Source organism: Microtus ochrogaster, chromosome 2 (assembly GCF_000317375.1).
Source record: "Microtus ochrogaster isolate Prairie Vole_2 chromosome 2, MicOch1.0, whole genome shotgun sequence".
Classification (NCBI taxonomy): Eukaryota; Metazoa; Chordata; class Mammalia; order Rodentia; family Cricetidae; genus Microtus; species Microtus ochrogaster.
Window position 1 is genome coordinate 59,231,657 of NC_022010.1, and position 21,946 is coordinate 59,253,602.

General features: G+C 37.7%; 1 protein-coding gene across 1 annotated transcript in view; it reads right to left on the reverse strand.

Annotated features, from left to right (window-relative positions):
* LOC101994823 (T-cell receptor-associated transmembrane adapter 1) overlaps positions 1–21,946 on the reverse strand; it is a 48,102-nt gene that overhangs the window by 17,159 nt on the left and 8,997 nt on the right. Inside the window, exons 2-3 of the mRNA XM_013351898.1 lie at positions 10,460–10,573; positions 2,599–2,635 (exon numbers count right to left, since the gene is read on the reverse strand). Of these exons, the coding sequence (XP_013207352.1) occupies positions 2,599–2,635; positions 10,460–10,573 (151 nt within the window). The remainder of the gene's footprint in view (positions 1–2,598; positions 2,636–10,459; positions 10,574–21,946) is intronic.

Consider the following 21,946-nt stretch of genomic DNA (forward strand, 5'->3'; position numbering starts at 1 on the left):
TTTCTTTCTTTCTTTCTTTCTTTCTTTCTTTCTTTCTTAAGATTTATTTATTTATTATGTATACAGTATCCTCAGTATTCTGTCTGCATGTATGTCTGCTGGCCAGAAGAGGGCACCAGATCTCATTACTGATGGTTGTGAGCCACCATGTGGTTGCTGGGAATTGAACTCAGGACCTTTGGAAGAGGAGGCAGTGCTCTTAACCGCCGAGTTATCTCTCCAGCCCTGTAGTACTTATTCTTGAGGGATTATTAGCTAGATGAATAAATGTTACGTATGAACCAGCCTTCCTTATCTCACATCTATAGCACGGATAGTAGCCTAACTGCATTGAGATGGGTATTGTACCAATGCTCCTTTTCCAACGCTTCTCACACTGATACCAAAGCCATCAACTTAGTCTTTAACTAAATCACAAAACTTTTCATAGCACTATATCTTTTTTATCTTGTTTTTTTTATTATGGTGGTCCAAAAATGTGAGCCTATTCCATCTTGTCTGAAAGTCAGAGAGTTTTAGCTTGCTCATAGTTGTTGACAACAACTGTAGCCACATACCCTGACCTAGGATGAATTTACTTGGTGTTTAGGGCATTAAGATGGCCCATAGTGGTTGATCTTCTCCACCCTGAACAAAGGTAAGGGAATTCGAGCATACTTCTGCTCCTCTTTGAAATAGTAGGTTTGACCTGGCAGTGGCTGCCTTCAGGATACTTGGTCTAAGATGGGTTTGCTGCCTAAACAACAGAATGCTTTTTTCATAAAATAATGGCTTGATGTCTCAAAGTATTGAAGTAAGTAACTATTCTAGTATCCCTTTGTATCATGTTAAAGTAGTCTTTTGCCCTCCCCCCTTTTTGTATTGTAGCATAAAAATGTACAGAAAATTAAACACGGGCTTACTCCGAACTTGGAATTCAGCATTGAGTAATCACTTAGTTGCCCTCCCGATTCTATGCTATGTCTCTGTGTTTCTTTCTTATCTCTGTTCCTCCTACCTAACATTTCTAATCCTCATGCCCCTACTCTGGAATGTGAACCATCTATGGTCAGGAGCCTGGCAGAAGTCACCCCAAAAAGACATACATGACATATAGCAGCCCAACGTGGTGCAGCTCCCAACATTTTTTTTTATTTTGAAATAAACTCACTTTATGCAGCCCTGGCTAACCAGAAACTCAGAATAGAGTTTTCTGCCTTGTTTTCTTAGTGCTGGGAATACAGATTAGTGTCACCACCACACCTGGCATAGTGTATCTTAATTACCCTTCAAATGTCAAGAATCAAGTTAATCAGAAAAGAGATGATGTTCTCGTGTTTGTTGTTAGCAAGTCATTCTTGATGGCATGAAATTATCTCACACCCAAGATTTCTGGATGAAGAATAGTCACAAAAATTTGTTTGCAGAGAATCTACCTGCATTCATATCTTGGGTATGTAAGAGATATTTTTAAATAGAGCAGAAACTATTATAAAAAGCCCTAAACTCTAAAAGCTTCAACTCTTGTCCTGTCCTGTCCTGTCTATCCAGTTAGAGAGCTCTACAAAGATTTCTCAGTCCACCATTCTGGAAGATTTGAAGAATCCTGCAAGAAATTCTCCTTATTTAGATTTTCAGTCCTAAAACAGAGTATCTACTATAATGACACATTTGGATTATAATATACTATTCAGAAAAATGAATTTCTTTACTATGATTCATGCCATAGACTTAAAAAAATATATTGTACGAACTAGGCTTGGTGGTGAATGTCTTTAATCCCATCACTCGAGAGGCAGAGGCAGCCAGATCTCTGTGAATCTGAAGCTAGCTTAAATTACATAGTGAGTTCCAGGACATCCACAGAGACTCTTTCTCAAAAATCAAAAAAGTAAAATGTATATATTATATACTTTCTCTGTAACTAAGCCAGGAAATATTAAAGAGATGAAATTAAGTATTATTTTAGAGTATAAATTCATCGCATTTCAGTATTGATTGAAATCATCCTTGCAAGCAACATTCTGCCAAGCAAGTGTGTGTGTGTGTGTGTGTGTGTGTGTGTGTGTGTGTCTTCTCTATTTTGTTTGTTTTTTGAGACCAAGTCACTATATACCCCAGATTGATCTCAAAATTCACTACGTAGCCCAGGTTGGCCATAAACTTGTGTTCTTTTCTGTCTTGCCCTCTCTACTGCTGGTATTAAGGCATATGCCTCGTACCATCAGGCCTTGTAACTTATCTTAAGCTTCATGAGGTTTTATATATTTCCTTCTATTCTGCTTTCTGAAATGTCATATAACCCTATATAAAATTAGACTGCACTCTTAAAGTTTTGTCTTAGTTATAATATAGACATATGTTCAGATTTTGATGAGAGTTTTATAGATGTCAGGTTAGACTTTTTTTACTCTTCACTCAGCTCTTTGATTGACTTGATGCATTAATAACTAGATGATAATGTTATGGCTTCCAAATTTCAGATGAGAGTAATGTAATTATAATTTACTTTTCATTTTCTTTTCGATCAAGTGATAACATTTCTGTGCCAAATCCATAAGCAATATAGCATTCCCTGATTAATTGAAAGTCATAATGCATTATTCAATTTTTACATACCTTGGAATGTAGTCATCATAGTATCTGTACACTTTATCTGAAATGTAGTAAAAATATACAAATTAAAAGAAATGTCTACACATTTAAAAATATTTTACCAAATGTTCTGAGGGAGCTAAGCCTTGGTGTAAATTAGCAAATTTGGTCAAGCCACAACAGCTCCTACTAATTGAACTGGGGAGGATATGATTTGGTGGTGATCTGAGAGTATCAAGGGGTCCCTGTACCAATGTTTACTACTCAGGACGACAGTATCATGGAGTGCACTGAAACTTTTAAGAGTGCAATCTAAGGGAAAGTCCTTTCATTACTCAGAGTGTTGCTGTGAGAAGGGAGTAAGCATGTTGTCATGTGACTGCTGGGTAATTTTTGGAAGATAGTCATAAATACAAACAAAACTGACTGCTCCCCTCTGTCCTCTGACTGGAGAAGTATTCAGTTAATCTAACATGTAGACTTGCCATTGCTATCTGATAGGAGTTGACATAGTCAAGGGGCAGACCCTAAGCTATAACTGTTCAGATTTTGAACTTTCCAGAGTTATAAGCTAAATAAAACCCTTTTCTTTACAAAGTTAACTACCTTTGGTGTTTATTGTAATAATATAACAAACAGATAAAGACATCTTCCTTTATGAGCCAATCAAATGTTGTTTGGGTAATTTGAGATGAAAACAAGACAGCTTGGGCATAATATTGAGCTAGATGCATAACTATTTTGTACATAGAAAACACTGAGAAAAATCTGGGACTTCTATTCCTGTCACCCTTGTTTCTGCCCATTGTGAAACACTGACATAGTTTCTGCCTTTAAGTTCCATTAACACTCCTGGGGTTTTTTGGTTACTTCTATTTTTGTTCATATTGGTTCTAATAGACCTTTTTTTTAAACAACAACAACAACAACAACAACAAAAATTCTACTTATAAAGTGGGAAAAAGGCATGATATATCATGTATTTATTTCTGTATTTAGAAAAAGGAACTGCTTATAATCAGATCGAGACCACTTTCCAGATTTGTTTGGTGTCTTGCTTTGAATAAGAAATCTACCCAAAGTCTTGGGCATTTGATGACATGATCTTCAGCTGGCCATGCTGTCTGAGGTGATTTGGGAGGTGTAGCATCAGTGAAGGAAGTATGTCACTGGGGATGGGTTTTGAAAATTCAAAACCATTCTCTCTCTCTCTCTCTCTCTCTCTCTCTCTCTCTCTCTCTCTCTCCTTTGCCCTTGAGGATGCACACTCTCAACTTCTTGCTTGAGTTGCCATGTCCCATGCCTTCCACCATGACAGACTTGTATTCCTTTGGAACCATAAGCCTAACTCTTTCCTTTAGAAGTTGTCTTGATAATGATGTTTTATTACAACAACATAAGAATAGCTAATGCACTTGGAATTTAAGTACATCCATAAGAAGATAAAACCTAGGATGATGTATCATGAAACATACTCGTGGTTAGGAATCAGCTAATATTGGATTTGGTACCAGAGCACATGCTGTGAGACAGTATGAAAATTGGTCTAAAGCTATGCTTATCAGTCCATCTGTAGAAGAGAATAGCAAAACCTGACATCATGGAGTGGATATGGAAAATAATTAAAACAATGTCAAGACATTTTATAAAATGACAAAGCTGCTTATCAATATCATGTGGTCTAAGTTCAAATCATATAAGCCACAGCTTGTGCTCATTAAATTGGAAAGTTTCTTCATGAATGAGTGAACTTGAAATAGACTTATTTAGTTATTGAAGTGAAATAAATAACACGAGTAAAGTTTAACTTGGAAGGAAATCATGGAAATTTCACCTTTACAGAGGGAATTGCCACCAGCTGAACATTTTTTTGCTTATAATAAGAAATTGAGAATAAAATAAAGAATATTTTTTAAATTAAATAAAGAATATAGGGCTAAGTAGTTACATTGACAGACTGCTTGCCTAGCATATATGAAGCCCTCAGATCCCCAGCACCATATGAACTGGTCGTCGTGGTCCATATCTCTAATCCCAGCATTTTGAAGGTCAAAATAGAAGAAATAGAAATTCAAGGTCATCCTCTACTATATAGAGAGTTTGAGGCCAGCCCGATGTACATGAAACCTGTTCTTAAAATTAAACTAAAACAAACAAGAATGTCATTTATTAATAAGAATAAAAAATTAGATGTCCCATAAAATATTTTCTTAAACTGGCAAATATTTTTATAATATAAGGACATCTAGGTAAAAAATAATTGCAATATTAATATCGGTGCCTTGAAAATATACTCATGTAATGTTTGATGCTTTTTTTTTTTTTTCGAGACAGGGTTTCTCTGTGGTTTTGGAGCCTGTCCTGGAACTAGCTCTTGTAGACCAGGCCGGTCATGTAATGTTTGAAAGAGTAACTCTAGAGTAGTGAAATACCAAAGAATGTTTCATCCCCTGAATAAACAAGAAAAAATGGCTTCTTTGTCAAAAATCAGGTGTTCAAAGATGTGTGGATTGATATCTGGGTCTTCTATTCAGTTCCATTGGTCCTCCTGTCTGTTCTTATGCCAATACCAGACTGTTTTCAGTACTATAGCTCTGTAGTAGAGCTTGAAGTCAGGGATTGTGATGCCTCCAGAAGTTCTTTTATTGTACAGGATGTTTTTTGTTTGTTTGTTTGTTTTTTTTTTTTTTTTTGCTTTTCCATATGAAGTCGAGTACCATTATTTCAAGGTCTGTGAAGAATTTTGATGGGATTTTGATGGGCTTTGCATCAAAACTGTAGATTGCTGTTGTCAAGATTGTCATTTTCACTTTGCTAATTCTGCCCATCCAAGAGCATGTGAGATCCTTCCACTTTTTGATGTCTTTTTGAATTTCTTTCTTCAAAGATTTAAAGTTCTTGTCATACAAGTCTTCCACTTGTTTGGTTAGAGTTACTCTGAGATATTTTATGCTATTTGTGGCTATTGTGAAGAGTGTTGTTTCTCTGATTTATTTCCTAGACCTTTTATCATCTGTGTGCAGGAGGGATTCTAAGTTTTTTTAGTTAATCTTGTATCCTGCTGCATCACTGAAAGTGTTTGTGAGTCACAGAAGTTCCTTCGGAGAATTTTTGGATTGCTTATGTAAACTATCATGTCATCAGCAAACAGTGAGAGTTTGACTTCTTTTCTGATTTTTATCCCCTTGATCTTCTTTTGGTGTCTTACTGCTCTAGACCTCAAGAACTATATTGAATAAATATGGAGAGAGTGGACAAGAATGAAAATAGACCCATACCATGCACAAAACTCAAGTTCAAATGGATCAAAGACCTCAACATAAATCCAGCCACACTGAACCTTATAGAAGAGAAAGTGGGAAGTACACTTGAATGCACTGGCAAAGGAGACCACTTCCTAAATATAACCCCAGTAGCACAGACACTGAGAGAAACAATTAATAAATGGGACATTATGAAACTAAAAAGCTTCTGTAAAGCAAAGGACATGGTCAACAAGACAAAATGACAGCTTACAGAATGGGTAAAGTTCTTCACTAACCCCACACCAGACAGAGGTCTGATCTCCAAAATACAGAAAGAACTCAAGAAATTTGTCATCAAAAGAACAAATAATCCAATAAAAAAATTGAGTACAAATCTAAACAGAGAACTTTCAACAGAGGAATCTAAAATGGCTGAAAGACACTTAAGGAAATGCTCAACATCCTTAGTCACCAGAGAAATGCAAATCAAAACAACTCTGAGATTCCATCTTACACCTGTAAGAATGGCCAAAGATCAAAAACACTGATAACAACTTATGCTGGAGAAGTTGTGGGGAAAAGAGAACACTTCTGCATTGCTGGTGGGAATGCAAGCTGGTACAGTCCCTTTGGATGTCAGTGTAGTGATTTCTCAGAAAATTAGCAAACAACCTTCCTCAAAAGCCAGTAATACCACTTTTGGTTATATATCCAAAGATGCTCAATCATGCCACAAGAACATGTGCTCAACTATGTTCATAGCAGCATTATTTTTTGTCATAGCCAGACCATGGAAACAACCTAGATGCCCCTCGACAGAAGAATGGATAAGGAAAATGGATAAGGTACACAATGGAGTACCACACACCAGTAAAAAATAACGACATCTTGAATTTTACAGGAAAATGGATAGAACTTGAAAACATTATTTTGAGGGAGGTAACCCAGACACAGAAAGACAATTATCACATGTACTCACTCATAGGTGGTTTTTAAACATAAAGCAAAGAAAACCAGCCTACAAACCACAATCCCAGAGAACTTAGACAACAATGAAGACACTAAAAGAGACTTACATCGATCTAATCTACATGGGAAATAGAAAAAGACAAGCTCCCCTAAATAAATTGAGAGCCTGGGGACCTTGGGGGAGGGTTGAAGTGGAGGGCAGAGGCAGGGAGGGGAGCAGAGAAATATGTAGAGCTCAATAAAATTGAAGAAAAATAATTGCAATAAACTTTTGTGAGAAAAATAAAAGCATTAAATAATAGCATAAGGTCCTTAAATAGAATGAAAGAGGGCTAAAACTCTAAAATAACAAATGAAAATAGATGCATATGGAATATTATATATCAGAACAACTGCAGAAGAAACACAGAGAGAAGACTTGGAAAATCCAAGGACACCACATGCTTCACTAAACTTAGAAAAACAAATGTGTGTTTGGATACTAGCTAGACCATCACTGCTTGGGTAATTTTAGTTTTACAGTCTTTCCTAAGCAGGTTAATAGCCAATGATCTCTTGCTGAGCATGAAGGTGAGCAAACTCAGGCTTCTGCAAAGACCTTTCTGTCCCAGAGGCTCAGAAGTTTATTTGAGAATAAATGGCTGGATTTAAATGTTGCCTAGTCATCTCAGAGCTACGTGGCCAAACTGCAAACTGTGCTCTGCTACAGAGCAGCAAAGTGTGCAAGATCGTCAGTGAGAAGAGCTGGGTGAGGTTCTCCCACCCTCCCCTGTGATGCAGACACAAGGCTTGTGGTTGGTGTGGATGTGAGAGGCTGTGATGCAGAGACATTTGCTTTTATGTTTCCCCTTTAGGGTGTCTACTTTTCTCTGCCCACTCTGGTACAGCAAGGAACAGCAGAACATGGCTGAAACACTAACACTGAATTCTTTAGGTTCATTTCTGTCAAAAACATGCCACGGTCTAGTGAAAAGAAAGTTCACTGATAAGACTAAAACACACACAAATCACACACTTGTTTATCCCTCTCAAATCAAAGAGAAAGAGTTGAATAAATAATATTCTTTGGATTTAATGGAAGAAGAGGAAAATATATTATCAGGAAAAGAAACAAACATACTCCTCCTAAAGGTTTGGACAGCGCATTTAATAAAAATAAAGATTTGTTTTGGAAAGCAGAGAGAGGACTCATTTTCAAAGCTTCCAGCTAGCTGCTACAAAAAGCATCAAGACAAGGCTTGTCTTGTCTATCTGATTGAATGTGTAGATATTATGCTGCCGCTGTGAGGAGGGTTCCTTTTGTAAGCTATTTAAGACAACTCCGAAGTTTCTTCACTGACTGTTGACCGAGGAGGAGTCATATCTTGCAAGTTTCTCAGCCACAAAGAGTAGCACAAAGAAGCTAACATAAAAGTGGCATGAGGTCAATAGCAGGAGCATTACACTTGCAGACCACGTGGGAGAAAGCTGGCTGGGGTGACAAAAGTCTCCTCTAACCCATCTTGCCAATGGAGATGAAATGGAGCAAGCGAGTCCTCAGCATTAGGACTTGTGTTTGCAGAGACAATCCCTACCACCTGTAGTCTCTGGGGGAGGATAAATATTATTTGTTCCTGTGAATTGGACAAGATAGGAGGGTAGATATTCACACTGGAGGAAAACTGCTGGAAGGGGCTGGGAAGTTAGAAAGGCGAAGGAGAGCATCTGGCCCTTGGAGAGCAACGGCGAGGCTGCTCTAAGGCTCATCATCTTGTTTGCACATCAGTCTGTACAGTGAGTTCCACCTAAGAAGTGTATATCAAATAAAATGACCTGACAGCCACTGAAGCCTCAAAACACCCACAGACATGGAGTCAACTGTGGACTTGCAGGAACACAGCAGTGGCTGCTACAGCCCTGGATGTTGTTAACTTGTTATATAATATAAATATGGGGACAGGAATTTAGCCAGGATGGGCAGAGGATCTCCAGGGCACAGACAACACTGGGGAACTGATGCTGACTGAAATAATGTACTAAAGTTAAATAAAGTGATGGGGCCCACGAAATGTCCTTGGTGATTACTGTGGAAAAAAAAAGAAGGAAGGAAGGAATTACTGTGGAGAAAGAGCAAGAGGTATTGCGTGCATGGGGTCTGTGATGTGGACTATACCAGATACACAACCAATCTGGTAAGTTGCAGCCCTGTGCAAAGTTATGTGCACGTTTTCTTTTTCTCACAAGACACTTATGGTCTGCATGTTTTTCGTTTGCTGTCAAAAGGAAACTGAGACTCAGAGAAGTTGCTACTTGTACAAAATCTGACAGCTGAAATCTAACATCAGAGTGTATTTTAATTCACATCAAATTTGATTTTCTTTAAAAGTTATGTTGTTAAAAATCAAATGGCTGGCATTAATCAAAAGAAAGACATCATATATTCAATTTATTATTATCTATTTTCAATTTTTTTCTCCACCACACTACTTTTAAAAAATAGAGCTGAGACAATAATGGCTTGTATAATTTTTTTTTTAAAGATCAAACCTATGATGCAAAGCTAAATGCAAAGAGAATGCTTCTATTTGTATAATGGAGATGATCTGGATATTGATAAGTAAAACCTAATGCACAAAGCACCAAGAGTGAAAATTATAAAACCTATTCACGCTGAGATATAAAAAACTAGTATATGTCCTTCTTGGAGACTCAGGCCTGATTTTGATATTGGATTGCTGTATGAGGTCAGCTATGTCATTCTCAAGTACCTCTCACTCTTTAAAGTCTGCATCACAATGACTTTTCCATGTTTTATGCTGCACTATTAACACTTAGGAAGCTTCTACATGGACCAAGGACACACTCCACAATTTGATCATCATTTGCATTAGCTTCACACAGTTTCCTTAGACATATGCGCTCTGTTTTACTCCAGTTTGCTGACTTGGTTTTAGCTCTTTTCATGAGATTGGAGAAAGCACTTTTCTTCTTCTTTGTCTTCTTCTTCTTCTTTTTTTTTTTTTTTAAAAAATCTTTCCTGACCACTTATAGCTCTATCCTTGGATTATAAAGGCAATTTCCAGAAACAGTTGAGCTCTGGTTCTATTGTGCACTGATCCATGTATTCAGTGTGCACATGCCAGATGCCCACTGTGTACAAGCTGTGCACATTATACCATCTTAATTATGGCATGTGTAGGTAAATAGTCACCTGGCTAATAAAAGCAAAGCTAATAGCGGTAGTGACAGACCACTGGCCTGTTGCAAGCCTGCCGTGTAGTAACAGGCCCAGGCTCAGGCTGTGGCTCTTCTAGTCCGGCGGCCAGAGCCTGGGAGGACTGTGTAACTTCAGTACAGCCTTGGGGAGCAAGTTCTCACTCCTGTCACTGTCTTAAAAGACTGCCATTTCCTGATTTGTTCATTTAGAAAAGCCTGCTCATGGGAATAAGTCCTTCCATCTCTCGCTCCTGAGACAGAGACAAAGCTAAGTTTGGGAGCCTCTTCTCACATCCTGAATATTATTTTGTTCTTAAAGAGAGCCTCCAACGTGAAAACAATACCGCAAGGATTTCTCATGGTTACAATATATTGTTAATGACATTTCATAATAGTGTCTACTCCAGAGGTCTGCCAGTGATGCCAGAGTCTGCTTTCAAGCCAGTGCCATACAACAGTTTGCCAAAAGGTCTTACCTCGTTGCCGCTGCTTCTCTACATAGTGGGAGATATTGAATATCACCGATATAAGCAGAGCCAAGCCCAAGAAGGCTAGAAGTCCCCAGAGGAAAAAGGGGCATCCAGAGTTTCCTGGAAACAAAAGTAGATATGTCTGTGATACAGCAGCTAACCACACATATGTTTTACTTCAACAAATGCCACGAGCCACACCACTGCCTTTTGCTGAGTGTGGCAGTTCACACTGGTGAGTGTGGCAATTCATGCCAGTGAGTGTGACAGTTCACACTGATGAGTGTGGCAGTTCATGCCAGTGAGTGTGGCAGTTGAGTGGCTAAGGTACTAGAAAGGCTGGGCATCTGGGCGAGCCTGGATTTCAAAGTAAGGGGCTGTCTCAGAATTAATTAACTAATTTCCTTCACTTGTAATGAGTGGCAAATCTGCCAGAAGATTAATAAATATCGACCATCAGATATTTGCAGATTTCAAAGTGTTGATAAGTCTCGAGATTCAGCGTAGTTAAAGCAAGCTTCCATATTTTTAGTGTTAATAAAATGAAAGATAAATTTGGCTATTAAAGGGTGACAAGTGGTGACTGATTATAAGATCTCAGTTCAAAATTAAGATTACTCTGATACCCCTGAATGTTCATTTTGTGGACTCTTCTCAGATTTTATTCTTCATACTAAAATTTTATTTCTGTGCTTTTTTTCTCTTTTTTTTCCCAGGAAATCACTTGGTCCTTTTCATCAGCCCTGGGACTGTAGCACATCAGCTGTTGTAATTAAACAGTAATTCTGCAATCACTGTAGCACAGTTTTATTAGCTGGAGCCGCAAGGACCTTTCCTCACTACTGAGTGTCCTGATAATGGACAGGGGAGAGTTCACTGCTATGAAGGACTCTCTCTTCGTTTTATTTCTGAGCAATAAAATGATAGGTAGGTTATTGCCAGTCGATTAGCCAAGATGATTTATCGTTACCTCCACACATTGATGAGCAACTGTGAAAATAACAGACCAGAGTTGGTATATCTTGGTAATTATGCCAACATGACGGATGCCTTACACTGATCCCAGAAGAGTAACTTCTGATTCTCTGATATAAACAATTAGATGTATCCCTATGCCAGAGTGTACACCTGATACTAAAGAATCAAAAACTCAAAACAAAACCAACCAACCAATGGAGGCCTTGCATTCGAGAAACTCCTTTGTGGTGAACAAATGTCACGTATATAATTAGAACTGCAAGCTGAAAATAGCTTGGAGGTGAAAGTAGCTGTAAGAGAGACCACAGCCCTTCAGAGGCCTGACTCTCTCACCATGAGGCCAAGTCAGAGACCGTTTTAGAACCTTTTAGGAAATTAAAATATCACTTCACTAAACACAATAAGCATAGTGATTAAAACTTAACAGAGGAGGAATTTGTTTTGCTTCCCTCCTCTGCCTTTAAGTATCAAATGAGAAAGCTGGGTGTCAATGAAATCTTCTTAGTGCCTCTCTCCTGTTTTCTGCATCTCAAATATGATGTTTAGATTCTGACGATTTCTTTGGCTTATTGTTGCCCTCAGATGTTTGTGTATTCAAGTGGGCACCATTGATTTTTAAATAAACATGCAGATAAAAGATTCAAGTATACTACTATACTATTTGTGATATACAGGTGCACATTCATATATACATATAATTTACAAGTCATTTATATGTATATGTGAGAATGTGGCGTATGTGAATGAATGTGTGTGGGTGGATACATGAAGACTAGAGGGGTTGTGGGTATCTCACTCCATCATTTTTTGCCTTGCTCCTTTTAGGCACAGTTAGTTTCTCACCAACAAGCTCCAGTCATCCTCCTGTCTCAATGCTGGCTTTACAGGACTCACACGAAGCCACACCCAATGGTTTGGTTGTTTTGTTTCTTAAACGTGGATGCTAGGATCGGAACTCGGTTCTTCCTGTTTGCACTCTTACCTACTGAGCCAGCCCCGAACATTATATATTCCACACATATATTGCTCCAATTTTAACTAGTTTGAACTTTATTTGAAGTCAGAAATATTTGTCTACTTATTACTTGCTCTTTAATTTAATTCTGTTATTCCTGTATCTTTAGGACATCACAAGCAATTGAGTAGAGGGCCAATTCTGATACCCTTCTGTGACAACATATTATTTGTAAAATAATTTCAAGGATTAATTAATTAATAATGGAAAAAACTGGTAATGATAATGAAATGTGTGGGTTTTTTCTTTAAGTGAATATTTATGTTTCATAAAATGTAAAACATTAGAAGCCTTAATAATGTTTTTCCTGTGCAATAGTTTTATTAAAAAGCACCAAATTTTATTAAGAGCAACTGATGTGTTCCTCATGAACAAAACTCTACCAAGTATTTATGAGCATTCTATAATGTAATAGCTACTAACTATATCAAATATGCTTAGACATTCTGCATGTAACATGATGTTTATATACACAAAACACTTGCTTTTGTTTATTTGAAACAATCTTGTGTGACTCAGGCCATCCTTGAACTCACTAGTGCTGGGATTACATCAGTATGTTACCATGCTTAGCATTTACTGATTTCTGTTTAGGTAACTGCTTGAAAAATAAAACCACAAGGAGCCTAATGATACTGGTAAAGTATTGGCTGCTAAAATCACACACCCTTAATGCTTTTAGGTTAAAAACTGTGAAGATGAAGAATCATGTGGAAGAATATATAATACTGAGCCTGGAGAGATTCTCAGTGGGTAAAGGTGCTTGATGCCAAACTTCATAGTATTGAGAAAGATCCCTGGAGCCCACATGGTGGAAGAAGAGAGCCACCTTCTGCAAGATGTCTCTTGACTTCCATACACAAATAAGTAAACATAATTTTAAAATGTTTTTAAGACTGTATATATAATGTAAAGGACTTTAATAACTTAACACCCAAGGTTTTAAGACACAATCCGCTATCTTCTCTGAGCAGCCTGGCTTTGTTTATATATGCTCAGTAGGCAGAGTTTTCATGTTCATTCTTGTTTTAGTGGATCCCACCACATCACCCAACACTCCTAGCAGAACCACCATCTTACCAGCACCACATCACCCAACACTCCTAGCAGAACCACCATCTTACCATCACCACATCACCCAACACTTCCCACCATCTCACCATCACCACATCACCCTAGCAGAACTATCATCTTTCCATCTAGCCCCAGATGCTCTCCTCCCTGCTGAACCCAATACGTGGGTGAGGGCTTTTATCCCCATGGATGTGTATGCATATTGCATATATATTCACAGATGTATGTACTGGTGTATTTGCACATGTGGAGCATATGATGACCAGAGGGTGAATTGGCTCTTTCTCTCTTGCTTGTCACCTTATTTTTTTGAGACAGGGTCTCTCTGTGAACCTGGATTTCACTGTTTTAGCTAAACTGACTGGCCAGCAAGTCCCTGGGTTTTGCCCCTTTCTGCCACGCAGTGCTGGGATTGTAGGTAAAGGCCACCACATCCAAGTTTTACATGGATTTTGGGATACTAACTTAAGTTCTCATTCATGAGCAACAAGTACTTTACCTTCTGAACCCTTTCCTCAGCCCCAAGCTTTTCTTCTGGAATGTTCTCAACCGCCTATGATATCACTTTTTATTCTTTATCATAAACTCTTTCCACAAAATTCTACTTTAGATTTCCTTCTTATCTTTTGGGACTTAACTATTTTAATCTCCCCATATATACCATGCTTCACTTACAATGACATACTTGTAGACATCAATAGATACCCTACCATGTTATGTTCTTATGTCTCTGTCAATTGTCCTTTGCCTGAAATGTCTTTCTCCATAGATTAACTCAAACAGACATTCTTCTCTCAGAGACTTTCCTTCATCTCTTTACACATTATCAGGCATTCTGTTAATCACCTATGTACCAATTTCACTACCAATTGAAATTTGAACCTTCTAAGGGCCAGACACTGCCTCCTTTATCTTTGTCTCCATAGTTTAATTTCCCCATCTGTAAAAGGAAAGTAATAATGATGCTTGTTGTTATGAGATTGGGTGAGACGTTTTCAAAACAGTGTAACTAACTATTAAAATGTGCAATAGGTGTTGGCTGTTGATGTTAGTATTCTCTTTGCTATGTTGTCTTCATACCCCTGGTAAGTATGCTATGATTTCTGCAATGAATTCAGGAGATTGCCATTTCTCACTAATTACCACCAGCTCACTCGATAACTACAAAAATGAATGAAGGGCAATTAATATCAGGTCCGAGAGCCAAAAGAAAGGTTCTGGCCAAGTACGGCATCTGGACATATCCACAACGCAGGAAGAGACGCCACAGATCCTGTTTCACTTATCTCTAACTCTATTGAAGGGAAGACACAACTTCCCAGTGTCTGGGAAACATGTCTCTCTGCAAGAGACAGTAATGCATGAAGCCACTGTAGCTTTGGTAAAAGTGGGCATCAACAATACCCAGAACTAAAGATATTCGTCTGCTCTGAATCTATAATTACCAAGAAATATGGTGGTTATTCGTTCATTTCCCAGAAAACTTGAAATAGGCAGTTAGTGGTGGCTAAGCTCAGAGGTGTGCCCTCTATAAATATAAAATCTGCTTTCTTTTGGGAGTTTGATTGATGTCAGAAAAAGTCTGGAAAAGAGAATTTGAAAACTTTTACAAGTGAAGCTAGGCTGAGGCCAGCCACCAGGCCAGATAAGGTTTGCCTGCCTGAGGCCAGGATATTCCCTCCTAAAGAGTTCACTGTGAACATGACCTCCTGGTGAGATACCTAACAATGCTGGGAAGCCTGTCCTGAGAATTTGCTCTCTCTGTTCTTCTCTTTTCAACATTTGAACCTAAGAACCTAAAGTGTTTATTTTCCTTAAGCTCCTACCCTCCTACGGAATAAAGCCCAGATGTTTTCCTATGTGTTCACAGCATAATTCTTCCTTCAGACACCTCACAAAGCAGCTAAAATAACTGGTTATTCTTAAAGAAAGAGTACAATCCAAATTACTTTTTGACAAATAGCCATCATTTTAAAAAGCTTATTCCTCACAGCTACATAGAGTAGTAACAAGTATGCGGTCTACTATAATTTACTATGCATTTTCTAAGTACACATCTTGCAATTAAGTTATTGTAAACTTGCCCCAAATGTTGTACTGGATATATTGATAATTTACTTTTGGTGAAACTGAACTTTAGAAATAATCCAATCTAGAAGCCATGTACCAGATTTCTAAGAGGGTTTAGGATCTTGATCATGTACTCATTTCAAGGAATGTAGAATTGATTTTGGAAATTAAATTTGACACTATGAAAATATCTGAGTTTGTTCATGGGTAGAAAAATGATGGGCTCAGATAGCTTTTGACTGCACAATAGGACCCAATTCCTAAGAGGATATGACAGTGTAGTCCATTGACTAACCACTAACGTGTACAACATGCCCTAAACTGGCAACAGAGAGTTGGAGTTCAGGTTGTAGTCAGTAAATAAAATCTAGAATTCTCCATTGCTCTTTTTATGTTGGTTTGTTTCCCATATTTTCTGCCTTTGTTATCAGGACAAAAGAAAACAGGTTTAAAAAAAAAGAGAAATGGTCATATGAAACTCATCACTAAATTTAGTACTTATAAAAAATACTGCAGAACAGTTATTTAAGATATCTAAAATATAAGGATCTCAAGAATGATCCACTCTTACACTCCACCTGAATATTGCTTGTCCCTGACCTTTCACATAGCCTTCCGTAGACACATTTCTAGAACTTTGTAATCGTCATTTTGATGAACTGTGCTTTTTGATCCCTAATTTGTCCTCCACCTCGACTTATGTGGTTCCTTCTCATACTGTTATATATTTCTGATACTGCTTTGTCTGGGGAGTAACAAATACAGAAAATAATAATGAATCCCTGTCACTCGACATTTTTGTAATATTGCTAAAGTTAATTTTTCTACTTGTGTTTGCTTTCATTTCCACCAATTTCTATTATTTTGTATGCAGTCAATACATTGCTATGCTGCGAATAAATAAGATAAAACCTAATATAAAAGTCATAGTTCAAAGAAGTAAATAGAAAGCACTTATTTTTGATTGCACTAAAAATAGTTATAAACCATCCTGTTATATAAGCAAAATTATATTTCGAATAGAAGTTGCACCTTCTATTTTCCAATTAAAAGGAGAAGTGAGTTATATTAATACATTAATTGCTACAGAAAGATAATTTTGCTCTCTGCTACAAATAAACAACCCAAACACCATTTTGTGCTAAATTTCTGACAGTGTTCATGAACTATGTCAGTGGTACTGTGTAAGAACTTGGACCGCACTGTACACTCCCTTGGGGAGTGTTTCATTGTTTATAAAACAAACTGTTTTACATGATCAGTTCTAGACTTTGCTGATACAATCTAAACTGTAATATACTGGGAAAGGTTTAGACGTGTGAGGGGGAAGTGGTTGAATATGGGCTGCACTTCCCTCTGACTTGAGGACTTCGTGCTTCTGTTTTTCAATAACTTTTTCTTCATTAATGAGATTTGAACTTTAAAGAAGAAGATTTTTACTTGGAAGCTTTTTATTTTGTGTTTTGACATTCTTAACATTTTTTTCATTCTCTTGATTGCCAGCAATGCCCACCCTCACACTGAAGAGTAAAACAAACACATCAAAAGAGCAAAGATTGGTTGATTAAATGGAAGAAATTCCCAACTCTCTCTCTCTCTCTCTCTCTCTCTCTCTCTCTCTCTCTCTCTCTCTCTCTCTCTCTGGCTTTCCCCTTCAGAAATTCTGTCTGTAGTGCAAATATCTCCTCATTCCTCTGAGTTTCTATGAGTTTAGAGTGTACTCTATAGTACCTATCAACAGTTGTTGAACAAGAGCAAGTTTAAGAAGCATTACTAGTTCATTTATATAGTTTTTCTTGACTTCAAAAGAATTCGTGCACAATATGAATTTGGGTATTTACACCACTAAAAAGTCAAAGGCGTAGGAAATCATTTGTGAGGCAACGGCAGATAGAAAAATAATGTGAATTTCTATCTAGTTTTCAATCACCAAGGGCTATTAACAGTGGATTTAATTGTGAGATCTCTGCCTCTTGACCCCAAGAGAGACATACATGGATCTACATAGGAAGGAGAAAAAGACAAGATTTCCTGAGTAAATTGGGAGTGTGAGTGTCACGGGAGAGGGTAGAAGAGGAGGGGGAGGAAGGCAGGAGAGCATAAAATGTGTGTAGCTCAATAAAAACAATTAGAAAAGATCTCTATCTCTCTTAAAGTCAACAGGTATTGACAGGCACTGTATATGGAGTTCATAATTTCACATGTTACGGAAGGAGACCTGGTGAAGCAAATGTAATGCTTTTCTATTATCAGACTTCTTTAATGCAGAAATTCTCACTTAAGCTATTAATAAATAAACATAATGTTTTACATATTTCAGGCTATCTTTATCTAGAACAAGAACATGGATTTGCCACAAGAGGAGGTACCTCTTGGTACCTTCCTTTGATTTATAAACTCTATTAGAACAGTGGCCATTCTTTTGCAGTTCACAAACATTCATATTTATTTGAAGCACCCAAATGTTTTGGAAGAATATTGAATTGACATTACAATACCCATATGTCTACTTGTCACACATTTTTTTTTCTGAGTGTGCTGGTAGCTGTGTTGAGCAGAGCATAGTTTTGATTTGAGGATTATAGCAGGTTGTCACCATGTCCACATTCCAAACTGCTATCACGTAGGCCCATCATCACCAACAAAGATTATGAGAAACGTAGATGCTAGCGTCAATGGAGTTTTCATATTAGTTCCATGTTTCCAAGTAAATCACTTGTTTTTAATGCAAAATCTGAAACCCGCCAACTTCAAAATGAATTCCTGCCATGAAAAGAAGGTATCTGAGATGTGAATGATACAGCTCGCAGAGAAAATAGCAGTACAACCTTTGATATTCCTGTTTTCACACAGCCTGAGAATGAGAACAAGACCGGGCCACCGGAAGTAACCTCCTTCTCGCAAATCACTGATCCTCAGTTAGCCAGCTGTCAGTCTGGAGCTCCCAACTCCAGCCTTGTGGCACCAGGCCCACCTCTTTCTAAAGCATCTGGATTCCTCTTAGTTTTTATCTAAGTTGACTGAAAAACATGTACATAGGCCTGGGAAGTAGACAGCAGTTTTTAAGAGACCACGCTACAGATTTCTCTGACGCTAGATTCCTTTGTTGGTTTTGCAACTAAGCTGTACATGAGATTGGTAAACTTAACCAATGCTCTGGGGTTGAAGTGCGGCCCTACTCCCTGTTGTAGACAAGCCGATGCTCATCCATGCTTAGTAACTTCATCTTGTGCACCCACTGTGTCTATTGTCAGAGAAGCAACCTAGAAGGGCTGCAGACATAAGCAAGGGCATGCGGAACCTTTCAACTCCCCCAAAATACTAGAGTTGAACGTTTTGTAAAGGTCTATGCTGTTTTCTATAAATTAAAAATACTGTGATAATTAAACAAAATTTAAAATGTGTAAGAATTTGTGCAACGATGACTTGTTACTAACTACTAACTTGTGGATATGTGTTTTTCGTATCTGTGGCCTCTAAGTGACGGTGTGTTTTTTCTGTTGATTAGTTTGTTTAAATTTTACTGACAAATATTACTTGAAGTTGCATGGCAGGAACTCTCTCTGGATGTTTAAAAGAATGCTTGAGTTTAAGAGGCCATTCATAACTAGTTAACCCTAGTATCTAAAGAAGTGTCACTCTGCGCAGACATGTAACTGAAGTTGCAGTGGGCAAAGACGGTGGGAACCCCACAAAGCAAACAACAAAGGCAGTCAAAGTGTTATCTAAATGGTGAATCATTGTTTATTAAATGATGGACAAAAGGAATGTATTTCTTTATTTGATCTGGTTAATATTCATTTTATACAAGTGGGGAAGCATGGCCTTAGTTATTTTATCAGTATGGTTATTTTATCTATTTAAACATGGAAAATGCTGTCACCAGATTCCCTTAGCTCATATTAATTTTGTATGGTGGAGGTCATTTTTGCTTTTAAAATCTAGGATGCTGACCGGGCGATGGTGGTGCATGCCTTTAATCCCAGCACTTGGGAGGCAAAGGCAGGCAGATCTTTGTGAGTTCGAGGCCAGCCTGGTCTATAAGAGCTAGTTCCAGTACAGGCTCCAAAGCTACAGAGAAACCCTGTCTCAAAAAACAAAACAATAACAATAACAACAACAAAAAAGAGATCTAGGATGCTTTAATGGTAAACATTTTCATCTCTGTTTTGGGAAGGCTTCATTGGCTATGACAACACTCCAGCCCTGTGCCAAAGTGCTGAGAGGCAAAGTATATGGAGAAAGCTTACTGTTATCTCTTCTAGAGGAGAACCAGTAGGTTCCAGAGATAGTTGAACATCATATTCATTGCCTTTGAACTTCCCCTTCCCAAGTTCTTATCAGCAGCATGGGCAGAGAACTGCTGTGTCCATTTCTTACATGATCCTAACTAAAGTAGAGTTATTATCTTTAATTTTGTTCTCTTATGAACTAGGGAAAAAAAGGCATGTATGACTATCATGGGTTAGGTTAACTCCTGTGCCTTACCCAGATAAATGATTTTTACAAATCCTTCAGACAAAATTCTGGAAAATGAACTCCCAAAAACTGTAATTTGTGATACCATTGCTCCACTACTGTCCAATATGTATTGATATTAAATGTGTCAACAGCATAACAATTAGGCTTAAGATATTGTCAGACAAGGTACAAACCACAGCTTTACAAACAGTTCAAAAGTCTGTACAGAATGTTTGTTGTCCACACTCATTGTAACCAAAGTGACATGTACAAAGCAGAGGACTAGCATGTTGTGCGGAAGAAGATTGCTAAATGAGATGAACCAGTAAAAAGAAGCACTCTAGAATGGCAGGGAATCTCCATCATCCTTGGAGAAGCAATTTAGCAATGATGAAACTCGAAAAATCTATAACATCTTATTCAATAATTTTGATTCTAGATATAATTTCTGAAAAATAGCCTTCAATACACATTATTCATTTTCCTGCCATTTAAAATAAGATTAAAAAAATGAATACAACAGAAGTACCTAACAATAAATTAACAAATGAAGGATTACACCAAACCTAATTAGTGCAATGACTAACATTCTGTGCATCTATTTAACGTGGTGAGGCAGTGTTCTGATGAAGAAGGAAATGGTTATGTTACAAGCTGGCAGTAGAACTGGATGTATGATTTAATGCATGTTATTATTTCAGTTATAAAAGGCAAACTGTGTGGAATGCTCAAGAGTAAAACTTTGAAGGGAATTCAACTTAATATTTCTTCATCTTAAAGTAATTAAATATTGGCTTGTAAGATAATTTTTTCCTTAGGCAGTGGTGGCTCACGCCTTTAATTCCAGCACCCAGGAAGCAGAGGCAGGTGGATCTCTGAGTTTGAGGGCAGCCTGATCCTCTATAGAGTGAGTTCTAGGACAGCTGGGTCTACACAGAGAACCCCTATCTTGAAAACCGAGGGAGAAATAAAGATGATTTTTCTATTTAACAGTGTTCTTTCTTTGCACCATATGTATTTCTATGTTGTCTAAACGTTTGCTAGAGAAGTGAAGAGAAGGACAAGAATTCAGGAGGAATGGATGACTGACGGATTCATAGCAGGAAAGTGATCCGAGCTGCCAGCACAATTTCCACTGGCCTTTTCAAAGGTCTTCATCTCCTTGCCTATCAGCAATTCTACTGATCCCTCGGGGGAAACTATGTCTAATTGTTAGGCAGTTACAATCAATTATTTCTATCCTATTTTCTATCTAATCCGACAAGAGGTAAATATGCAAGATCAACAAAAGATTCTGTAGAAACAATAAACCGTCAAATGGCACAGTTGCTAGTGAACATTCATCCATCAGTAACTGTGATAGCTTTGGTTTTACAAAACACTGCCTAATTTTTTTCTTGCAAAAGCAAATAATCAATATACTCATTAATGCAATCCAAGCTACTTTCCAGTCATACTAAACATCATTGTATATTTTTTTTTAAAAAAATGCCATGTTAACCAGCTTACTTTCCCATAAGTAAATATCTCTTTGTTAAGACTTAGAAATTGCTAAGTGAACTGTTAGTCATAGGAGTGAAAACAAGAAAAGACTTGAGAATGCGACTCACCTGACATGCTTCTCTTTTCAGAAGAGCCCGCGTGCAGCCATGAAACAGGTGGATAGCCTAAGAATTCTCCCACCAGCCTTTTTCTAAACACCGTTGCTCTGTTGTGTTAGAAACAGCATAGCACCAACATATATCTTTATCAGGACTTGCTTTTTTTTTTCTCCTCTGTTTCTTCAACTCTTTTGTGTGTACTTTGTTCAGTTATAAACAGGAAATGTGGTGATAGAGGCGTCTAGAGTTTAGGTCTGAAACGAGTAGACTTAAATAGTTGTGAAACGTGGGAAG